The sequence below is a fragment of the Agelaius tricolor genome, unplaced genomic scaffold (genome assembly GCF_023055355.1).
Source record: "Agelaius tricolor isolate 1412-34295 unplaced genomic scaffold, bAgeTri1.0.p SCAF_2, whole genome shotgun sequence".
Taxonomy (NCBI): domain Eukaryota; kingdom Metazoa; phylum Chordata; class Aves; order Passeriformes; family Icteridae; genus Agelaius; species Agelaius tricolor.
In genome coordinates this window covers 34,498,752-34,519,354 of record NW_027269262.1, presented here as the reverse complement: position 1 = coordinate 34,519,354, position 20,603 = coordinate 34,498,752, and the positions used below count along the sequence as shown (strand labels likewise).

The 20,603-nt window shown below is 39.9% G+C and overlaps 1 protein-coding gene across 1 annotated transcript in view; it reads left to right on the top strand.

The window, feature by feature from the left end:
- Nucleotides 1–20,603, top strand: part of AHRR (aryl hydrocarbon receptor repressor) — an 82,119-nt gene that overhangs the window by 45,664 nt on the left and 15,852 nt on the right. The window contains exon 4 of the mRNA XM_071448922.1: nucleotides 10,222–10,322. Within this exon, the coding sequence (XP_071305023.1) occupies nucleotides 10,222–10,322 (101 nt within the window). The remainder of the gene's footprint in view (nucleotides 1–10,221; nucleotides 10,323–20,603) is intronic.

Sequence of the window (20,603 nt, the reverse complement as noted above, 5' to 3'; positions counted from 1 at the left end):
TAATATGGTCATACTACTGGTTTTCTTCATCATTCCAAAAGGTTCTGGAATATTCTGGAAGCTGAATATTCTGAAACTACCCTGGAAATTGATTCTGAAATAATTTTTTAAAAAAACTTTCAGATAATGTCCCTGATGTTTCGCTTGCCCTTATCTTGTCTCAGCATGTGTTTTTACTTCCTGAATTAGAAAATCCAAAGCTTAAGGACCTCCTCTCAGGCATATTTTTCCGACAGCACATTGGGTGCATTTAACTTCTCCAGGCTTCATGCAGTCCGTGTCATCATGGCAACCTCCCCAGGCAGCAGAAGAGGCTGAGCAGAGCAGCTCTGCCTTAGAAAGAGAGCGCTGTGTTCTGTGGGGTCTGTGTGTCTGTCTGTTGTTGTGCAGCAGTGAGCTGTGATATCCAGCTGATTTAAAGGTGGAGATTCCCACATTTTCTCTGTCAAGCATGTTTGCTTCTTTAAAGTACACTTGAAAGTGAACGTGTCTTTGCCTTTAATATTGGACACAGCAAGGCTGCTGTATAAATCAGATAGTAAAGAATTGTTCTTATGATATTCCTGACTCTAAAACTGTTGGATCCAGATTTGGTTTTCTGGGTAACACATGCACATCCCGTGCACTAAGGTCTCAATGTGAATATTTTAGATGCAGTGTTTATTTCATCTTAAAGGTTTCCTTTATCCTCTCCAGATCGTGTGCACTGGCTATTTTTAGTCTCTTGGATGATACACTGATCTATTGACACATGCTCTTGCAACTCTCTTCTAAGAGATACTGATTTAAATTCCTCTTGGAACCTGCAGGTGTGAATTTAGTCTGTGTCTTTCCATGCAGAATGGCGCAACGAAAATTATAAAGGCACTAGAAATTGAGGAGTTGAAGATCAGAGACAGTCTGTTTGAATCATAGTCCTGGAAAAGAGGTTGTCAAATCCAAAAAGGTTAGCAAAGATAATGTAAATCTCACATAAGTTAGTCATTGTCAGGTTGCTTTAATCAAGAAGGGGAAAAGATGTTTTCTTATGTATTTTCCTTGTTGCATTTATTTTCATGCTTGATCTTTGTTTTGAGTTTGTCCTTCAGTGATTGATTACTAAATGTTCTAAACTACCGATTGAAATTGGAGGGGGTAAAATGATGCACATCTTCTGTAGCTGATAGAGACTAAAAATCTTCTGATATTCTCAAAGTAAATCTGTTATCAAGACTTCATTGCATTTCTTCTGTAAAATGCAATGCTTACAATCACCTTTCCAAAAGCGGGAAAGATTCCTGTAGACTTCAATTGCTTACTTATGAACACACATAACTTCCCTCTTAGCTGTCTTTTCAGTAAAAATGGATTTTGGTCTCATTACTTATGTTTCTGAAAAATATTTCAGACTCAAGTTTATTTCAATAGGCTGTTTATCACTAGAGAATGTTTTCTGTTGGTTTTGGATGCAATAATTAGTCACAAGCTGCTCTTTCATCATATGCTTAAATTTAGTTACATACAGGCTTTCTCATAAGGTTCTGATTTTTCTTATTGTCACTTCTGTGATATACTTTGTTTCACGTCACAGATGCTGCTGTTGTGCATCTGTTGTTTATTTTCTGCCTGCAACAAATTTTGTGGACAAGGCCATGGCATTGCAGTGAGAATAAAACAACATAAGAGATGCACTACTGTGTCACACCAGTGGTCCATCTAGTCTGGTATTCTCATCCTCAAAATTGCTGACTTTTATCTACTTTAAAGCATTCTTGTGCTGGTGTTACAGGGCATTTCACAGTCCTCATATTGTGGGGTTGGGCAAACAGCAGTTCCACATTCAGTTTATCCACTGCCCTTATAATTTTGTAAAATTCTGTTGTGTCTCCCCTAGTCCTTCTCAGTAAAAGTCACAGCCATTTTAGCCTCTCCTCAAAGGGCAACTGCCTCTGCTGTGTCCACTGATGTATTATTTTCATGGGGAGAATCAATCCTGAAAAAATGGTCTAATGACAATGAAACAGTTGAGCCATATCAAACGAGGACAACATTCTTGGGGCACAGAGAGAAAACACCAGGAATTTAGAGGATATAGAGAACCCATTTTTTATAATATATCTGGACAAGAGAAAATATGAAAAGCTATTCAGACAAGAAACCATTATGAAGGATATCTTGAAGAATGGGGAACTTCTTCAAGTATTTTGATAGGTCACATGCTCCACAGATCCTAGAATCAATGTGTCCTGATGTGCTGTTCCTCTGAATATGTATAAATATGATGATCAGTGGGATTTGCTGAGATCCCACTCAAGCAATCAGGAGGCAACAGGTCAGAACACACTTCTATACACTTAAGGCTAATTGTGGATCAGTTTGGTGAAGTCACGAATGAAAATATTAAACTACATTCATTGTACATTCTGAGGTCCTTAACTCCAGAACTAACCAATGTTAAGCAGACTTTCTAAATACAGAATAGTTCTCTGAAATTTTTTCCTACTCTAAACTTATGTTGGATATCAGGATTCTGATTAATGGACATGTAATTAATAAACTTAAAGGTGCAAGGAAGAAGTGTTGGAATCATCTTAATTTTTTGTGGTCGATGTGGGTATTGATTTGAAACCAGAATAAATAGTCTGCAGATCTCTTACTCAAGGTTGTTGATAAATCAGGCTTGCAATCCATTTTGTGGTTTGAGAGAATAACCCATTTTTACTTATATTTTATGTGTTTATTCAGAAGGGTGTGCAAGCAAATATTCAGACAAGCTAACGTATTAAAGCTTAATTAAAGAATGGAATAGTACACAGATAAAATTAAGGCCCCAGGACTGAACCTATAAATCAATAAGTTTCCGTGATCAAATCATCATATTTAATGTAGCAGAAAGTAAAATGAAATTGTGAAGACAAACAGGAAGACTGTTACTTGGAGTAAGTCTTACATCCTGGTATAATTTCAGAGGACTGCATGTCTTCAGCAGTCTTGTAGCCAATACAGTCTACCAGACCAACTGATAGCTCAAATATTTACTCACAGTGATGCAAACAGATCTCTAAAATACCTCCTTTGCCAAGGCACAATGTGGGGCTGTCTGTTGGGGAGATCATCTGTTGAGTCATATGAAGAGAGAAAGGTTGCAACAGTAAGCTACAGAGAAGAAATGTGTTTTCTAGACAAGTTCTTTTGAGTCTGTTGTTTGTGTAGTTAGCACACAATTTGTCTCATGTGGAGCTTTTCTCTGGATCCATGATCCCTCAGAAATTATGGGATAGGGGAGAAGTTATAGTCCCAGGCTACATTTAAACTTGACATACAAATGTGATTTCTTATGAGATACAGGTAGAATAAACCAGCAACAAACAGAAGAATGGTTAATAACTTATCCTCCATATAGATACACTTTTTATAAAAGCCATTTTACCATTCTCAGCATTTCTTAAACTATTCTACACATTTGCAAATGAAGAATTGTGGGAACAAGATGTGTCCATCCAGAATCTACCCTAATGCTCATTCACCTAAAACATTAAGGAACTCCTTATCTTACAAAATTAATCCTGTTTTTAATTAAATAATGAAAGTTTTCCTGGAGGGAATGAGAAAAGTCCATTATTGAGAGTACTCAAAAACTCTGAGGAACCTGCCTAGGTGAAGTTAGCTCTGTTCTGATCAGGGTGAGCTAGACCAGATGACCTTCAAAGGTCCCTTCCAACCTACAACTTCCTAAGTTTTTGTGATTCCCTATCCTGACTCAGTTAACAGACCCGGGTTCCCCGCAGGTGAACCACTTTCCTAAAGCTTCACGGAAGTCCTTGCACTGCAGCACAACTGAACATTTGCAGGCAATTCTTTTCAGCTTCTCAGCTTGTTGCATGTAAACTCTATTTCCCAAAGGCACACAGACCTCTTTTTCACATGCAAGAAAAAAAATACCCTGACTCTGTAAGAAGTCCTCAGTTTGTGTTTTTTCTTCCACCTGCACCTGGATTCTGATGCTGTCTTTTTGCTGGACTACTCAGTACTGCCTGCCCTGGCGTAGCACCAGGTCCATCCCAAGGACTCCATTGATCATGAATTCCAACCCCAAACTGATTCTGTTCCTGACACAACCTTGCTCTTCAGTTAGATCAAGAGGGAAAAGATAAAACAGATGGGTTTTAGAGGGCAGAGTGAAGAAGATGGCGGATTTTTTCTGGGAATTGGAGGAGAGCACACCAGAACTTCTCCAGGGCAAGAGGCTCATCCTTCTCCCTTGCTTGCCTGCTGGAAATCCTGTCTGAGATTTCATCCTTAATATATTGTCAGATCACCAGTAAATTTTCTAATGAGCCAGATCTCTCAGAGATGATGTTTGTAGAAAAACCATAGGAACGTGAGCTTTCCCCCTCTTTTCTCTGCATTTCTGTAGAAATAATTTCCACGTGTACTTTTACACACACGCAGACAGCACTGGCAGCTGGATCACTGTTTTAGAAAGCTTATCTGCTCTGCAATAATTTCTAAAAACACAAAACCCTCCAGTGGAATACAGTGAAACAGACCGTACTGCTGATCGTTCCAGCAGAGTGTTTTACTGTTTGTGAAGGGATTTGACTCCAGGGAAACACTCCTCACCCTTCGCACAGCGGGCTCTCTCCCGTCTCCCCGCTGCACGAGAGTTATTCTTCTGATCCTTTACTCTAAGCTCCTTTGCTTTTTTTAGGCAACTTCCAGATATCTGATACAGTATATAATGAGGAATTAGGTTCCATTACACCAAGGCTTAACCTTCTCGAAAAGCATTCAGCGCTTGCCAGGAGTCATCAATATTTAACAGCTGTTGTTATTATGAAATACTTCATAGGGTAATGCGGCTCGTCTGCTCGCACGCAAGGGTTTGAACGGCGGCCAGGGCCCTGTCAGAGCCGCGGGGAGATTGACAGGCGGCGAGCCTTGCGTGACAGCGGGGCCGGGGTTACTCAGCACTCTGCCTCCTCCGCAGCGGGGACTTCTCCTCCCCCTCGCCTGCCTTCAAAAGGGCTCTCCGGACGCGCTGGGACACGGGCCGGGGGCTCAGAGGGGCGAGCTGGCCCCGCCAGCCCCGGGGAGAGGAGGGCAGCCCGGCGGTGGCATCGCTTTGATGCCCCTCTCACACGGGGGAGAATGGATGAGGCTCGCTGGGAAAGGGGTAGAGTGGTTCTGCAGGAAAGAGCGGATGGGATCTGGAAAGCAAAAGGGTTCGGTTTGTACCTTAAATAAATGTCATGCTGTACTCGAGAAACTTCAAAGGGAAGTCAGATTTCAAAGCATCTCTTAAGAAGAAGCAGACTGAGAAAACCGCTAAGTTGGGAAGAAAAACTCTGCATTACTGCTAGCGTAATTTCATCTGGCGTTCTGGTAGCCTCCACAACAGGACCAAGCACCGTACAGCTTTTATTCAGCTTTTGATTCTGTTTTCTGATTTCTTTCCCAAAGCATCTGTACTACCTGTGTGTTGTGCAAACATCCTTTCCATCATATAACAACAGCTCCTTATGCTGTGTATTTTTTAATTTCAGTGCTCATCTAATGACCCCCATCCTAATTGTCACTTGGTGTTCTTTGTAACATGGCCAGAGGAAACAGATCATTTCAGTTCATGGCTTTAGGTTTGTTAAGCAGAATTGCTCATACTGAGTGTTTCCGAGTCAAATTGTTTTGTTTTCTTAGTATTCAGAGTAACACGCATAGCTGATTCTTCCTGCAGCCAGAAGATGCAGGAAGAGAGACCCTGCCCTCACTTCCTTTCGAGTAACAGCTACCAAACGTGCGATTTGCATGCTCAAAGCAGTGTCTCGGAACCTGCACTCTGGATTCTGGTATTTTCATCCACCTCTTTTAAGAAAAAATTTATCCCCTGGGCATCATCGGAGAGAACTGGTAGTCCTTTGCAGGAGGGCTCGAAATGGATTCACCAGCCTGAATCTGAGGAAGACTGTGTGGTTCCCTTCCTACGCCCCAAATGAACCCAGGCAGGGTGTTCACTGCTCATTTCTTGCCGGTGCTGTTGTTTGATGCAGGCACCTGGGGCAGCTGGGGTACAGTTTGCCCCCATGTTAGTCTGTTACACAGCCCAACTTAGCAGCTATTTTTGCTAATTATTTTCTGAAGAATGAAGGTTGTGCTCAAGCAGGATGAGGTACCAAAACACTCCAGAGAACGTAATCCCATGGGTTTAAAAAGTATGGTTTTGTGAGGCTCCTGAAATCTCCATCCCTTTGAATAAAGAATACCCTGCAATGAATAAATGTTCTGTTATTTCTGGGGCAAAGGGAACAGCTGGTTTCATAATGCTTCTATAGACTGTGTTAGGCAGCTTTTCTTTACAATATTCCAGATTTGGCTTTCAAGCCAAGGTGTTTGCAAATGCTGATAGAAATGCTCATAGCAGAACTGGAGGTTTGAAAGAGGTCTCAGATTTTTACATTGTTCTGGGCAGAGACAGTGCAGCTGTGAAAGGCTCAACAGCACTGTCTGAGACCATCCCATACTCATTCAGGCAATCTTATAGTCTCCTCTGTGGGCTTTTTTTCTCCAATAATTTACTGTCAATTCTAACTCTACATTATTTTTTTGGTTTCCACTTCTTTCACTGCTTTCAGAGTAGAAACTGGAAAAATATCTTCAAATCTTTGACCTGTCTTCCAGGAAATTGCACAGGCCATTTTATTTCATTTTTTTTCTCCCTCCTCTTCTTCCTAGGCTCCTTCCTAGTCCCCTTGCCCTGAATATTTCCACAGTGTTGTCCTTTGTAGGACCCAGCATTTCCAGACTTGCTGGCATTTAATGTTGCATGGGATTGCACCATGCACACCAGATCGCATGACCTTGCAAAACTGTCAGCCCTGGTACATGTATCTCTGGTGTTTATCATTATATGGTATCAATATGCTCATTCATCTTCTTTGGCAGAACAGCTCCATCTTCTGTTTTGTTTCATGTTCTGGAAGTGCAGGCTCGATACATTGTGCTCAGAAAACAGTCTCGGGTGTTACCGCTTCCCATCTCTTGAGTTTGCTGGTTTTGAACCTGGTAGATGAGAACTCTGTGCTGATCATCCAAAGGGTTGCCTCTCCCATAGAAAGTCTAAAGCTCCATAAAGCTAAAACTCTCAATTTATTATTTCTTTTTTACAGTCAGCATCATTCATTAGACTGCCTGCAGTATCAGCTTTGCTCTTGCTCCACTCTTGATACATGGGAGCTCCAGCAGCGCGTTTACCCCTCAGGTCACTGAGTCATCCTTTGCTGGTTTTTATTTTTCAGCTTTATTTTCAGACAATTTGCTCCTCCCTGCCCACCAGAGACAGTACTCCTGCATTCTTCAAGCTCTCATTTGTTTTCATCATAGGCTTCACTGTTGCTCCAGAGGGACACCATTTTATGAGATGTCTAAGCTTGATCACAGCTGTCTTGGCACCAGGGTCTTTTCTATCAAGCCACCCATCATAACCAAAACTTGCTGTCCTGTTCTCTCTCATGATTCTTGGTGGTGACAGGGGTATTGTTAGACTCTTCTGTTTTCTTTTCCCTATTTTTCTGCCTAGTCAGATAACATCTTGCAAGTTTCCCTCATCTGCCTGTCACATCTTGCATTTCCTCCTCCTCCTCATTTCTTTCAGGATCTGTGTGATTTTCTGGCTGTCTTGCTCTGCTTTCTCCAGGTGACAGGCTATCACCAGCACCTCTCTTTTGAGGTGTCACTGCAGTATCAGCCCAGCCGTGGGTGGATTAATCAAGTATTCCCAGCGTGGGGAGGCAGAAGGAGAGTGAGCAGTGAGTGATGGCTCTGCTGCCTCGGGTGCAAGGAGCAAACGTTCCCATCTCTGAGGAGCATTCTCTTCTTGGAGCAATGGTGTTATTTGTCTTTCTTTGATGGTGCAGAGGGTCTCCTTGCACTCAGGCCAGTGAGAAGGGCAGGCTATGAAACGGATGTGTGTGGCCCAACATATGGGTAACTCTAACTGGCAAAATAACATTAAAATGCTTTCCATTTGGAGATGGAATTTATAGTAGCCAGACAAGTTGCAGAACAAACATCTTTTGTGCTTCTGCTGCTGTGTTTGTATGAGCCTGAAGGCTAACAAGCAGGCAGGGAGCTCTGGCCCGCTCAGTTGGGTAAAATAATAGTTTCCACTAACGATGAAGTTCGAACGGATGGAATTTTCACAACACCAAAAGAGCGCATCAAAGAAATAAACCTTCGTTTCCTCTCACCCCTCCCTGTCTGTCCTTTAACCTGAGCAAAGACCACAAACCACCATGTCAGTAATTACAAAAACATCTTTTCTGAGGAGGGAAACTCTGGAAGAGGCCATTGGAATAGGGGTTGGGCTTTTAAAAATTGTTGTGACAAGGTATTTAAAAGATGTGTGGATGTGGCACTTAGGGACATAGTTTAGTGGCAGACTTGGCAGTGCTTGGGTAGTGGTTGGACCTGATGATCTTAAGGGACTTTTTCAATCTAAATGAACCTATGATACTATAGTCTGTCCTTATAGACAGGCCTAGCAGAAGGCCTAGCTGATCAGGGGGGAAAAAGCAACCATTTCCTATTAGCTTAAATGGCACACCAAAATGAAAATGCAGATTTAAGAATCTGTATATTCTACTCACAGCAGCCTGAGTTATAAGTCTGAATTCCCAAAATTATTTTGGCTGGAAAATATGGGTAAGGATCTGTTTAGAGCAGCTTGGGATTTTCCTGATGTTCTTTCCCATGCCCAGGGGAGGGATTTATTACATCTAATTATACATTTGAGATAATTGCTTTGGGCTAATAACCGGCATTATCACTTGCAGCAAATATTTACAATGTAAGCTAAAAACCATCACAAATATTCAGTTGGTGTGATTCTGAGTTTCCATTGTTTATTGTAAAATGCTGATGTATCCTGCAGCAGTCCCTTACCAGGCTGTTAAATTGATAAGGAACTCTTGCATGGGCTCAGGACCTTTAGAGGCTTGCTGTTTCTCTCCTTATTCTGGTTTGGTACAAATTATTCCTGCCATCTAACCCCTCTTTTGGTGGGGAGGTTTTATTTTTGATTGGTTGGGTGGCTGTTGGGGTTTTTCAGTTTTTTTTGGTGTGGGTTTGGCTTTTTTTTCAGAGGGACATTTTTTGGTTTATTAATAATTTCTGACTGTGGCTGTTCCCACTCCCCTTTGGCTGGAAGGGAAAATGTGTCTCAAACATCCCAGATAATATCACTGGGATGCTCTCCTCTCCCATTCTCTCCATGAAAAGGAGAAAAACCAGAAAACTGTATCTCTGCTACCAGGATCTTTGTATGACCCTTCTCTGGAAGTACGGGTGAAGCTGACTTAATTTTTACTGATCAAGTGATAAAGACAGGTTCCAGTTGTACTCCCTAGATGATGCTGAAGCCCAATAATCATGTAATGCCAGCCTTCTCAGAAATTCTTTCATTATGCCCAGAAATGGGATCATATTTCAGTGATTTTTCTGCAGGGTACATTGATAGGAAGAATTTGAGCATTCAATGATATTTAAGATCAAGCAATGTGAAGGAAGAGCACTCACCAGTTGAGTTTCCCATGAAAGCGTAACCAGATAAAAGCTTTTTCCCCTATTATTAGGAAAAATATATGAAATTTTAATCTATAATGAGAAATATTCATTAATTTCATGGAGTACGTGACATGCTAAAAACAAACTTTAAAACTCTGTGTAAAAATGAAACAGTTTAAGGACATTCCCTTGAATCGTACAGTTAGGTTGAAGCTTGTAGAAATGAACAGGGTAAAGTGAGACCAAAAGTAATCTGATGTCAAGGAGATCAGCACTGAAAATAAGAAACTTATTAACTCCCTTTTCTTCTGAGCTATCTAGACATTTCTCTGTATTGTCATAATACATATTTTTATAAACAAAACAACTTGCTAACTTTCTTTTGTTTCTTTCCTGTGGGTTTTGGTTGTTGCTTTATGTAGAGTAGACTAATGGAAAAAATATGTTCAATAAAAAATGTGATAGATATTTCATATAAAAAACATCTGGACTGCAAAATATATATCTATCTCCAGCACAAGGAGGGGAAAAAAAAAAGAACAGAAAGTTGTCAGTAACCAAGATCCAGACCACAAAGACAGTAACCACCAATTAAATTCAATGCATGTTAAATGCCTAAACAATAATTTTAGTCATGACCCTAATCGTTATGATTTCTAAATTGATGATAACTCTTTCCAACAGCCATTCAAGAAAAGCACTTTAAGAAGCAAGTTGGCCAAACGATAAAAGAAGACAATATATCTAACAAGACTGCTGTACAGGAAGGTGGACTTCTGCTAGAAGTAAGTGAAAAAATGCTGGTTTTTTTCTGGATGTAATTTATTCAGTTTGATGATATATTTGGGCTGATGATTTGTGGCAGCTTTGAACAAACAGTTTGTCTTGGTGGGAATCTTTCAAGGGCCACGCTCGTGAACATTTCTTGCAAAAGCAAGACTGGCAGTCGTGACAGTCACAGTCAGTGTCCATTTCAGCAATTACATCTTGCACCCTTGCTTGCATCCTTGAAATTACCAGTGAACCCCAGCAGGACAGTTCACAGTTCTTTTTCACTTTTAGGTTTATTTTACTTGGCCCATATTTTGAGGATGTCAACATGAGCTTTCCTGGTTTCTCATCTGAACTGAGAATATTCTAGGATATTTTAGTTTATCCTACTTCCTCAGCTCTGTGTTCTGCACACACACCATGTCAGCAAAAGTTATCCCTTCTATGTATTTTTATCCCCTTTAGGCTGACTTTATATATTGGCAGAGCAGCATAAAGGGGCCATGCGGTTACTGAGAATTGGATCCATTAATTTTAAGGAAGAATTAATGCTGCTGTGAACTACTGAACCAGCTAGAGCCCAGGAGTCCATCCCAGATACATCTGCATTTCAAACACATGATGTAATAATGCCTTTTATACACTGAAGTCCTTGGAAATTCCTATGTGATTAAGATTACATATGTTGTGATTAATATTACAGTTGTTCTGGATAGGATAATATTCATGGTATAAAAACTGTGTTTTAGTGACAGCCTTGAGATGCATATAAATGTAAATTAAATAGTAGCCTCCAGCAAATAATTGCTGAATACTATTAAATTAAAACACATTTTACTATGACATCCAATACCATAAGTTACTCAAGTCTATGGAATGGAAACTGGCACCCTGCTTTCCTTCTGCTAAGTATTTCAGAAAACTTTAATTTTAGATTTCAAAGCAAGTAACACAGAGGCATCTGATTAGTTACTGCTACTGCCAAAACAAGAAGTTTGGCTGTCAGGTACTTTGCAGCCATTTCCATTCTCAATAAATAGAGAATACGGGGTGTACAATAAATGATAAATATGGTGAGTATATAACTTCTAACGAGGGTCTCTTATATTTAGTCTATGTTTTGTTGTGTGTACATGACATGCCCATGAGTTAGAATCACTGAGCATCCTCAAACTGTAGACTGACTGCTGTGAGTACATGGTGAGAACACTGGCACGCAATTTGGGGCAGGTTACGAGAGACTGCTATTGCTAAATATGCTCTGCTTATTTATGGTATGCAGAGTCACAATGCCTCTGAATGCAGGGGAGATATTTTATCCTGGATCATACTTAAAGTGGATCATTAACTGGATGATTAAGTGCATGTTAATTTGAATGTACTTGCCAGGCTTCATTTATGGGCATGTCTGACCTAGAATAAGAGGGTGAGTTTTCCTTAGGGCTTGTCGGGAATGTTCTCTGAGGACTGAGTTTGGCTTGGATCCTCATTCAGTGGTTATGGCACATGAAGAAAAGTGGGTTTTTATGTTGTTAAACCAAATTCACCATGTTGGTTATTAGGAACTGTGGGATTTTAACTAAATATCACATTTCTGATTCCTTCCAAGAAGACGCAAACCGTGGTTGCTGTTCTTTGTATATGGACTTGTGAATCTCACCAGTTTATTTGCTCTCAAAAGATCTTTTTCAGCTGTTGAAAGCCACTTTCCATGTCATGACAACACCTTGCACTGTGCAACCTCTGCTTTATATAATACAAATCAGAATAATTGGAATCACCAAAATATGTGTGAATAATGCTGTTCCTGAGTGCAATGTTAATGGAAAATCAATAATAATTGCTTTTATTTTTTTCCTAGTGGGTGTAGTCACTATGTATGGAGAGAAATATTGGATAACAAGAACCTAATTGCTGGTAAACAGTGTATCTGGGACTCTTGAGTCTTGGAACAATGCAGCATTTCCCCTTTCAGCTTGAAAGAAAACAATGGAATTTTGCTGTCTTCAAAATATGTTTAAAATGTTTTTTATTTCTAAAGGCTTCTGCCACAACATGTGCTTTTTATTTAAGATTTTATGGAGATTTTTTACAGCTATAATCAAATAGCTTTCATCAGCAATAATGGAATAAACAATGATACTAGTTTATCAAAGACTTTTTAGTGGAGCACAGCAGGTATCTAAACAAATAATTTCTTTTGGTGCTTTAAGATAATTTCTTCTGGATTAGAGACTTTGCTTGCCACATTTGTTTCACTTTGAAGGGAAGACAGACAAGTCTCTAAGAACCAAAGTCTAATTTTATTAAGGGGGTTTTTTAATATGTCCCATTCTTGCAATCTTTACTGTCCTTTGAGCTTTCACATTCCAACAGTTTGACTACAGTAATGATTTTTAACTTTGTACTTTCAAAATATTTTCCAAGACAGGTGGTTTTGCAACCCCTGTGCCCCAAGCCTTCTGGCAGAAAAGGGGCACATTCAGTTTCTGAAGCCTGTTAGTGAATACTTAAGGACACTGGGCCAAACCAATAACCAGAAAAAGGGGAAAATAAATTGTATTGGCAGTCAACAAATCCAGATAGAGTTTATGGGGTGATGGGGTGGAGAAACACAATAAAATGGTGACTTGGAAAAATAATGAATCACTGGTGGGTATCTAGGCAATAGCCTTGATTGCAGGATTCATCCCATGGCTGCTAGCCACCTCCTGCTCTTCCCCCCAGCTATGCTGTGCTCGTAATCTTAAGTCCAGACTCAGAGTCTGCACTATGGTGAAGGTAATTGCCCATCCCAGATGGCTGTGGAACTGTCACGTGTTACACTATTCACTGATGTCTGGAAGAATTAAATGCCTGCTGTTAAGGGGGAGCTCTATATGGACTTGCTTTCTTAATGACCTGTAATCAGGCATCAACCCATCACCACCTCCAACACTGCTCCTTGGATAACCAGCACTTGTACACTAAGCAGCACCCTGCTAAAATTGTCACTTGGGCTTTATTGACCACTTCACAGCTGCTCCTGCAGTTTTTCTGCTTTTCTGGACAAATAATTGGTGTTCAAATTTCTGTCTCAACCCTTGCTGCTAAGGGTGTGCCTTCATGGACTTTCTTCTCTTCTTGGTTATGTTTGTTGGTCTTCTATTATGCTCTTGTAGGCTGAAGCATAGGGTTCATGGCATCTCTGTTTCCATATGTATTGGACAGAACTCTTTTCAGGTGTGAAAATAGTGTTTCATAACCAAAATGTCACAATAAATATAAAGAAATATGGACAATGCAGGCAGCTTCTGAACAGATGCTAGTGGAGTAAGGCTGCCTGGTTCTATCACGCTCCCTTCTCACTGATGAATATTGATAAAGGCCAGACATGGCTTTTTTTTGTCATTTCCATGCTCACTGGCAGCTCAGACACTTTTAGAGAAGATCCATGCTGCTTTTCAGGATGCTCCAGGTCACACTTTTGTACAGTTCAGGGTCAGATTTCCACAAGTCTTCTACTCTTAAGGCTTCAGGGCACAAGAATCACATTCCTGTGGTTTTGTCTCATGCTTTTCTTTATGGCTGCATTGAAGATGCCAGTCATAAGACTGTCCTGATACTTCTTATTCAGTGACACTGTACCTTCCATTTAATACTTTTATCAAGGAGCTGGATAAGGGGATCAAAGGCACCCTTAGTCAGTCTCACAAGACATAGGTTTTGATGGGAGTGTTGGCCTGTTTGAGGGCAGGAAGGGTCTGCAGAGGGATCTGGAGAAGCTTACTACTTATTTAAATTATTTGACAGAGACTTTGAGGTGCCTGGCATCTTACATATCTTAAAATCGCAACCATATGATCATTTACTTAAAAAAATAAATAAATTACTAACACCTTCAAAACCATGAAAGCTAGGTTTGGTGGTGCAACCACTATAATTCTCCATTGAGTTTAATACTCATGGCTTCATTACAGTAGCTACTTAAGCATATAAAGTTGAGTTTTTCAGCCTGAGCTTCCATGTTTTGTTCTACCAAAGCATGCAGACAAATTTTGTTGATTTGAGTTGTAAGTAGCAAAACTAGTGAGGCACTTCAGGTTATTTAGCTTCTGAACCAGCAGCATTTGTGCTTGGTATTAGCTGCTGGTGCAAAGCTACAGCACAATCAGGTGTAGATCCTGTAGCACACAGAACAGACCCTTTTTCACCCAGACAACTCTTTTATAGATTATTTCTTAATTCCATATCACAGGTTTGGAAATTCTGGTTCTAACTTGGTAGCTCCCACCAGCTTTAATACCAAATAGACCCCAGGTCCTCTTAATCAAAACCAATGAAAGTCAAACTTTTAATGCCAGCAAATGAATTAGGATTTGACACAATGTAAGTTGAAAGCTTATTATTTAACATTATGTTTCTACCTTAGAAATGGATGCAAATAATGATCTTTCTGGGAGTTACTTCAGAGAGGTGAATGTGCAAATTTTGGCACTGAAACTCGTCTCCCAGTGGCCTCTACTAACAGCTTGAACTAGAGTTCAAGTTTCATTCCGAGGGAGTTGGAAAATGATACATTAGAAAACATCCTATTGGTGCTGTTCTTCACTCTGCATAAGGAAATAACATAGGAAACCCTTTTCCCACTTGGTTTCCTGTCATTTTTTTAAACTTGTTAGTGTAATTCCACTTCCTCCTTCCAAACTGATTTATGTAATCAGTTCTTGATAAAACTGTGCTCTTGAAAAGGTACTCCAGTTTGAATTTCAGTCTGAGAGCAAGAGAATTTTACTCTTCCTGTTATTTTTAAATTTTAACTAGAAAAGGCAAATTGCAAGTCCAACAAAGTGCATGGAGATTATATGGTTCTATGACCATGGCACAAATTTCAGGAATCGAAAACTGGTCTGGAATCCCTCTGACACTCTCTTAGCACAGTCCTTCTAAACTAAATCCTGATAGATGTTGATACAGTGCTTCATTTTTTTAATCTAAGTTGTTTAAAACTGGGCCATCAAAATAGGAATTTTTTTTCCAGTTAATACAACTTTTTAAAGTTACCCAAACAACGCTTTTGCTTTCCTTTGTTTTCAAACATGAACCTTCTCCCAGTAATTTAGACAACATGATTTAAACTGACGTTAGTCACTTGGGATGACTTACAGGGAATTTATCCATTAAAATAAACCATAAATGGGGTTAGGAGCGCCGTTTTATCACATGCGTACATTCACTTTCTTCTTGCCAGGCGTAGGCAAAACACAAAGGAACACTTCAGAGGCCCTGGTCCCTTTTATTTCTTTCTTTTCAAATAGGCATATTTCTAAAATCCAGACTTGAAATTTGGCATGGCCACAGCTCTGTGCAAAAAACATCCTTTCTCTTGCCCTTTAGACAAATAACTAATGTTCTCGCTTATTCCTTTCTTTTTTTTTTTCTTCTTCTCTAACAAATCTGGATAGAAAAGCTATGACTGCTAAATTCCATTTGCTCTCTCCTCCAGTCCTTAGTGCTACTGTTACGAGTGCAACAATCATGATGCTGCCACAGTGCTGAGGTTTCTGAAATACAGGAGGTGGCACCATCCAACTTGACAGGGGGGCAGAGAAAAACAAAATTGTGTTATCCCCTCCCTTCACATTTTCAGCCTAACTATGAGAAAAGTGATAGAAGATGGATTTTGATGGACAAAATTGTGTGGAAATAATGAACAAAATGGTAACCACAATTGCCAGCACACATAATGTCTGAGAAGCTTGACTTTTGCCAGGACTTTTGCTAGAGATTTATGGAGGGATTTGAACAGGAAAAATAGGTACTTCTGTAGAGGCTTGTTGTGGAGCCTTTTTGCAAATGGGAAAATGCCAGTAAGTGCTTCTTTTCAGATTTCGTGACATGTTGGGCTGACGAGAGTTAGTATTTATCTTCTCCAACACAAATTTACAGATTACAATTGAGAGGGAGCAAGCTGGGAGTGGGTTGGAAAATCAGGACAGGCAGCCTATGTTCAGTATGGCAGAGCAGGAGCGGGCAGTCAGCACAGGTGTGTGGTGAGGAGAGACAGTTCTCATCCTCTGGCTGGTGCTGGCATCAGGAAAAGTGTCTTCCATTTGTCAGGAGACAGGCAAAGCTGCTGTCATATGAGGAGGGCTGGCTGAGAGACTGTACCAGAGAACAGAGCAGCTGTCTGTCCATAGCATTAAGGTGAAGAGTCAATAAGCTCTGGGCACAGATGCAGCTCTGAATCTGAGGCCGCTGTTGCTGTCTCCAGACTGTTCATCACAGCCAACTCCACCCGAGCTCACTTTTCACAGCCGCTTCCTCTGTTTCTGCTCAGGCTATTTCGGTGCCTCTTGGACACAATCCAGTGGCCACATAACTTCCTCCTCAACAAAACATATTCTCCCGTTTCAGCTCTCTTAGATTTTTTTTTCCTCTCACTGATTTCAGAGCCAGTCCTTGACAACTATTTCCACCAGTCAATAGGTTTGGTATCTGTCTCTGAGCCCTGCATCGTACAGATGCACCAGGACTTAATCTGCTACTAGAACTGACTTCTTGCATTCAGGCAACAAGGGCATTCATAACACACTGTTCATTTCATACCAATTTCTCCATTTGCTTTTCAGGAAGCGTTTTCAAAGATGGCATAGTCATATATTGCAAAAAAAAAAACCCAAAACATAGAGGACACAGAAGACACACACACACACTTTAAATAATTGCAATCCTGCATTGTTTAACTTGTCTTCAACTGGTTGAAGTGAAATTATAAATGAGCAGCCTAAACTGTATTCACAGATGACACTTGCTTTCAGTATACTCCTCATTCTCAATTCAGAAAAGCTCATGAGCTGCAGCCTTGCTATCTTCTCAATAAGATGAAGTGATGAGCAAGAAAGCAGGTCTAGGCTAGACTGTGTCCAGTCTTGAGAGCTTTTGCAAATTTGCAATGATTTTGTCATGGAGGTTTTGGAAAAAACCCTATGTATTTTACTAGATATATTGAATACATCCCGCTTTCACTTTTTTTTCTGCCTTAGTTAATAAAACTTCAACGCTCAAACCAAAGCAGGGGCTTGCAGAAGAGACTTGGGGAAGGATTCATTTAGTCTATAATGCAGCCTAAGATTTACAGTCATTCCTGCTGGTTAGAGGAATTGTCTCTAACTTTCTACCCTTATCTCCCTCCATAAGATCCACTGTCATCCGCTTAATATCTCAATTAGAGGAAGTATTGCCTGCCTCTCTGGGTCAGCACAATGCCTTTATGGCAGGATTCATCCCTGCTGTCAGAATGGGATAGGGTGTGTTTGATACAGGATACTTACAGCATACAAAACATGCATCAGATGATAACCTGCAAAGTAAAACTGTTCCCAGAGTCAATTTCAGGGATGCCATTCTCCCTGAAAATTCTACTGACCTGAAAAAATGTTTTAAAAGGCTGTTTTAGCATATATTATCAAACAGAATGTGAAATACAGATTGTTTTGCTCTTCTCCTCACCCCCTGAAATAGTTTTACTTTAGAAAATATGATATATAGTGCTAAATACACAGAAAAAGAGTGCTGTGAAATTAGGACATAACATTCTGTTTTCAGTATATAGGCTGCAACATTGTTTCTTTTAGGTTTTGATTCCTTACAGAAAGAGATGTCTGCCATTCATCCTCATTAACAGTTTGCAAGTACAAATAAAAGTCAGCTGTGGATGGAATATTATGACGGCTTCCTCTATTCAGGACTTGATGCACTTACATGTAAATAACACTGAAAAAAAATCCAGACATTTGGTACTTACATATGTCTAATTGTCCAACATGTTGGATAAATATTATTTGAGACTCTTTTCAGTAACTTGTTTCTGTGAAAGATAATGCCTAATCTTACTACATTTGTTATTTCAAAGTCTACCTAACTAAGTTTGTTATTACAAGTGCAGAGTAGTGAGCAATTAATGCTTCATTTTGAGCCTTCTCAAATGGAATTAATCAGGCTTGCATTTTCTATATTGAAGTTGTTGAAGAGAAGACTGAAAAGCTCAGAGCAGCTGCAGAATTCAGAAAGGACGAAGAGCTGAACTTGCACTGAAGATATGATATTGCCCCAGCTTTGCTTCCATCTGTGAATACAACATCTGCTTTTGAGGAAGTGAAATGAGAAACTGCATGAATCAATATAAAGATGGTTTCTATTTCCAAGTGTAGTCCGGGGCATAGTATTTGTGAAAGAGCATTGACAGGAGGGTTCCATTACTTGTAGAGCACAATCTTAAATTCAACATCATGATTAATGAGGAAACTAAAGAAATAGATATAATGATTATGTTGTAATTTAGTATTCTTTCATGGTAATTGCTAAGGTAAATGACATGTTACTCATCCACATACTCACTAACTAGCTAGCAAACATTATACCTCTAGCTATGTATTAATAAATAAAATGTGCTTTGCCCCAACAATTTTAGAATTAGTAATTCAAATATTCTTCTTTATATTATTTTGAGTAGTCTTCAGTACTTGTATACCATCCATTAACCTCAGGTAGCATTCCTATTCTTGCTTCCCATATGAAATCCTAAATGGTGAAGCATGCCAAATTTGTACTGAGGTGCTCAGTGTCACCCATGAATTCACTTTTGCATCAACAAAACCTGTCTTTTAGCTAGTAGTCATTAGTACTGCTCCTCTCTGGAAGTACAGTCTGTATTCTCTTTTCCAGTGCCTAGTACTTGTGGAAAAAACAAGATTTAATGGGGATGCATCTTTTTCTAATATGCACTGCATCAACTTTCTACACAAACAAAATAAGCTGATGCTTCAGCCCTTGTTTCCTAGCCCCATCTTGGGCAGAGTAGTTGGTTTTGAGGCGCCAGGTTCATTGGGGACCAGAAATTCACGGATATGTTAACAAAGAGAGGCCCTATCCCAAGGACTCGACACAGACTAAGCAAGCTTTGTTACAAAAGCTTAGTTTGGAAGGAATGTATAATGGAAGAAAAACTGCATTTACAGTTTTGCATCATGCATTCAAAACAACTTCAAAGGCAAAGTTGTTCTTGGTTGTGTCCAATACTTATTACATATCAAGCATATAAAAAAACATCACCATGGTTTAAAATGTGTTTACATGTGTGCACACATTGCAATCTCACCCTCCAGGGAACTACTATGTTTTCTTGAAAGTTTATAGCTCACAATTACCGGAGCCCAGTGACTTACATTTTCCTAGCTGATTTCCAGGAGGCTGCTTTCAGCTGCTGCCTCCTGACGAGCCCCAGCGTTCCAGCTCCCTTGCTAGGCTGAGGACACGTATATAAACAAGCATCTCCAAGGTTTCCCTAGTTCCTTCGTGGAAGTGATGGGATATTGAAAAATGGAATAATGAGAAATTTCACCAGCTGAATGATTCACAATCATTTGTGCCTTTCAGATGGCCCAGCTGTTCCCTCTGACAATAAATGGGAGGGCCAGGGCTCAAATCTATCTGGCATTGTGAATGATTGTTGAAAATGTTGACCTTGGTAGTGCAGCACTAGATGCTGAATTTCCATACTGAAAGAAGCCTGAAGTGATATCCAGGGTCAAGGACACAGGCAGGAACATGAACTTTGTTTTATTTGGGGTGACAGGAGGAATGAAAGGGGCATAATGGTCAACATATGCATCTTTCTTTGCATTTGAAAATAAACATTTCTGCTGTCTATAAAAACCAGGGTATCAGATAGAGCACTTTCTCTCTGAAAGGCTTCCCATATAACTCCATGTCTGCAGACTTCAGCTACTACTTCCTTCGCTGGCTCAAATGATGGAAATTTGTCTTCTGTTTTGTTTCTTTTGCCTGAAATTTAATCTGTACATGCAAACCCTTGATCAAAACTGAATGCTAAAACAATTCTGCCACTCTCCTTTGCACGAAATAGTGCTTACTCACAGAAATACTCCTTTTGAAGTTGCTTTGTAGATAGATAATCCAGAGGGCTAAGAGATACTGTACTTGTTGAGCAAAGGCCATATTCTGATGTCACCAGATATGGTATTTCTGAATAGTCTTTTATGCTATTTTTTACTTCAGGGTTCTGTAAGAATTAAATTTTTTTTTTTTTTTTTTTGTATATAAAGAGGACCAGGGAACCTCAGGGTTCAGAGGAATTTTTGAGAAGGGCAACTATGAGTCCTAAAAACTCCAGCGGAAAGAAATACCGATTCACTAAACAATGCAGTTTAAGACAGAAGACACAATTAACTGTCTGCATTTCTTCCTAATATTCATAAGACATGAGCAAGTATATAGTTTCCAGAGTTTTTAAA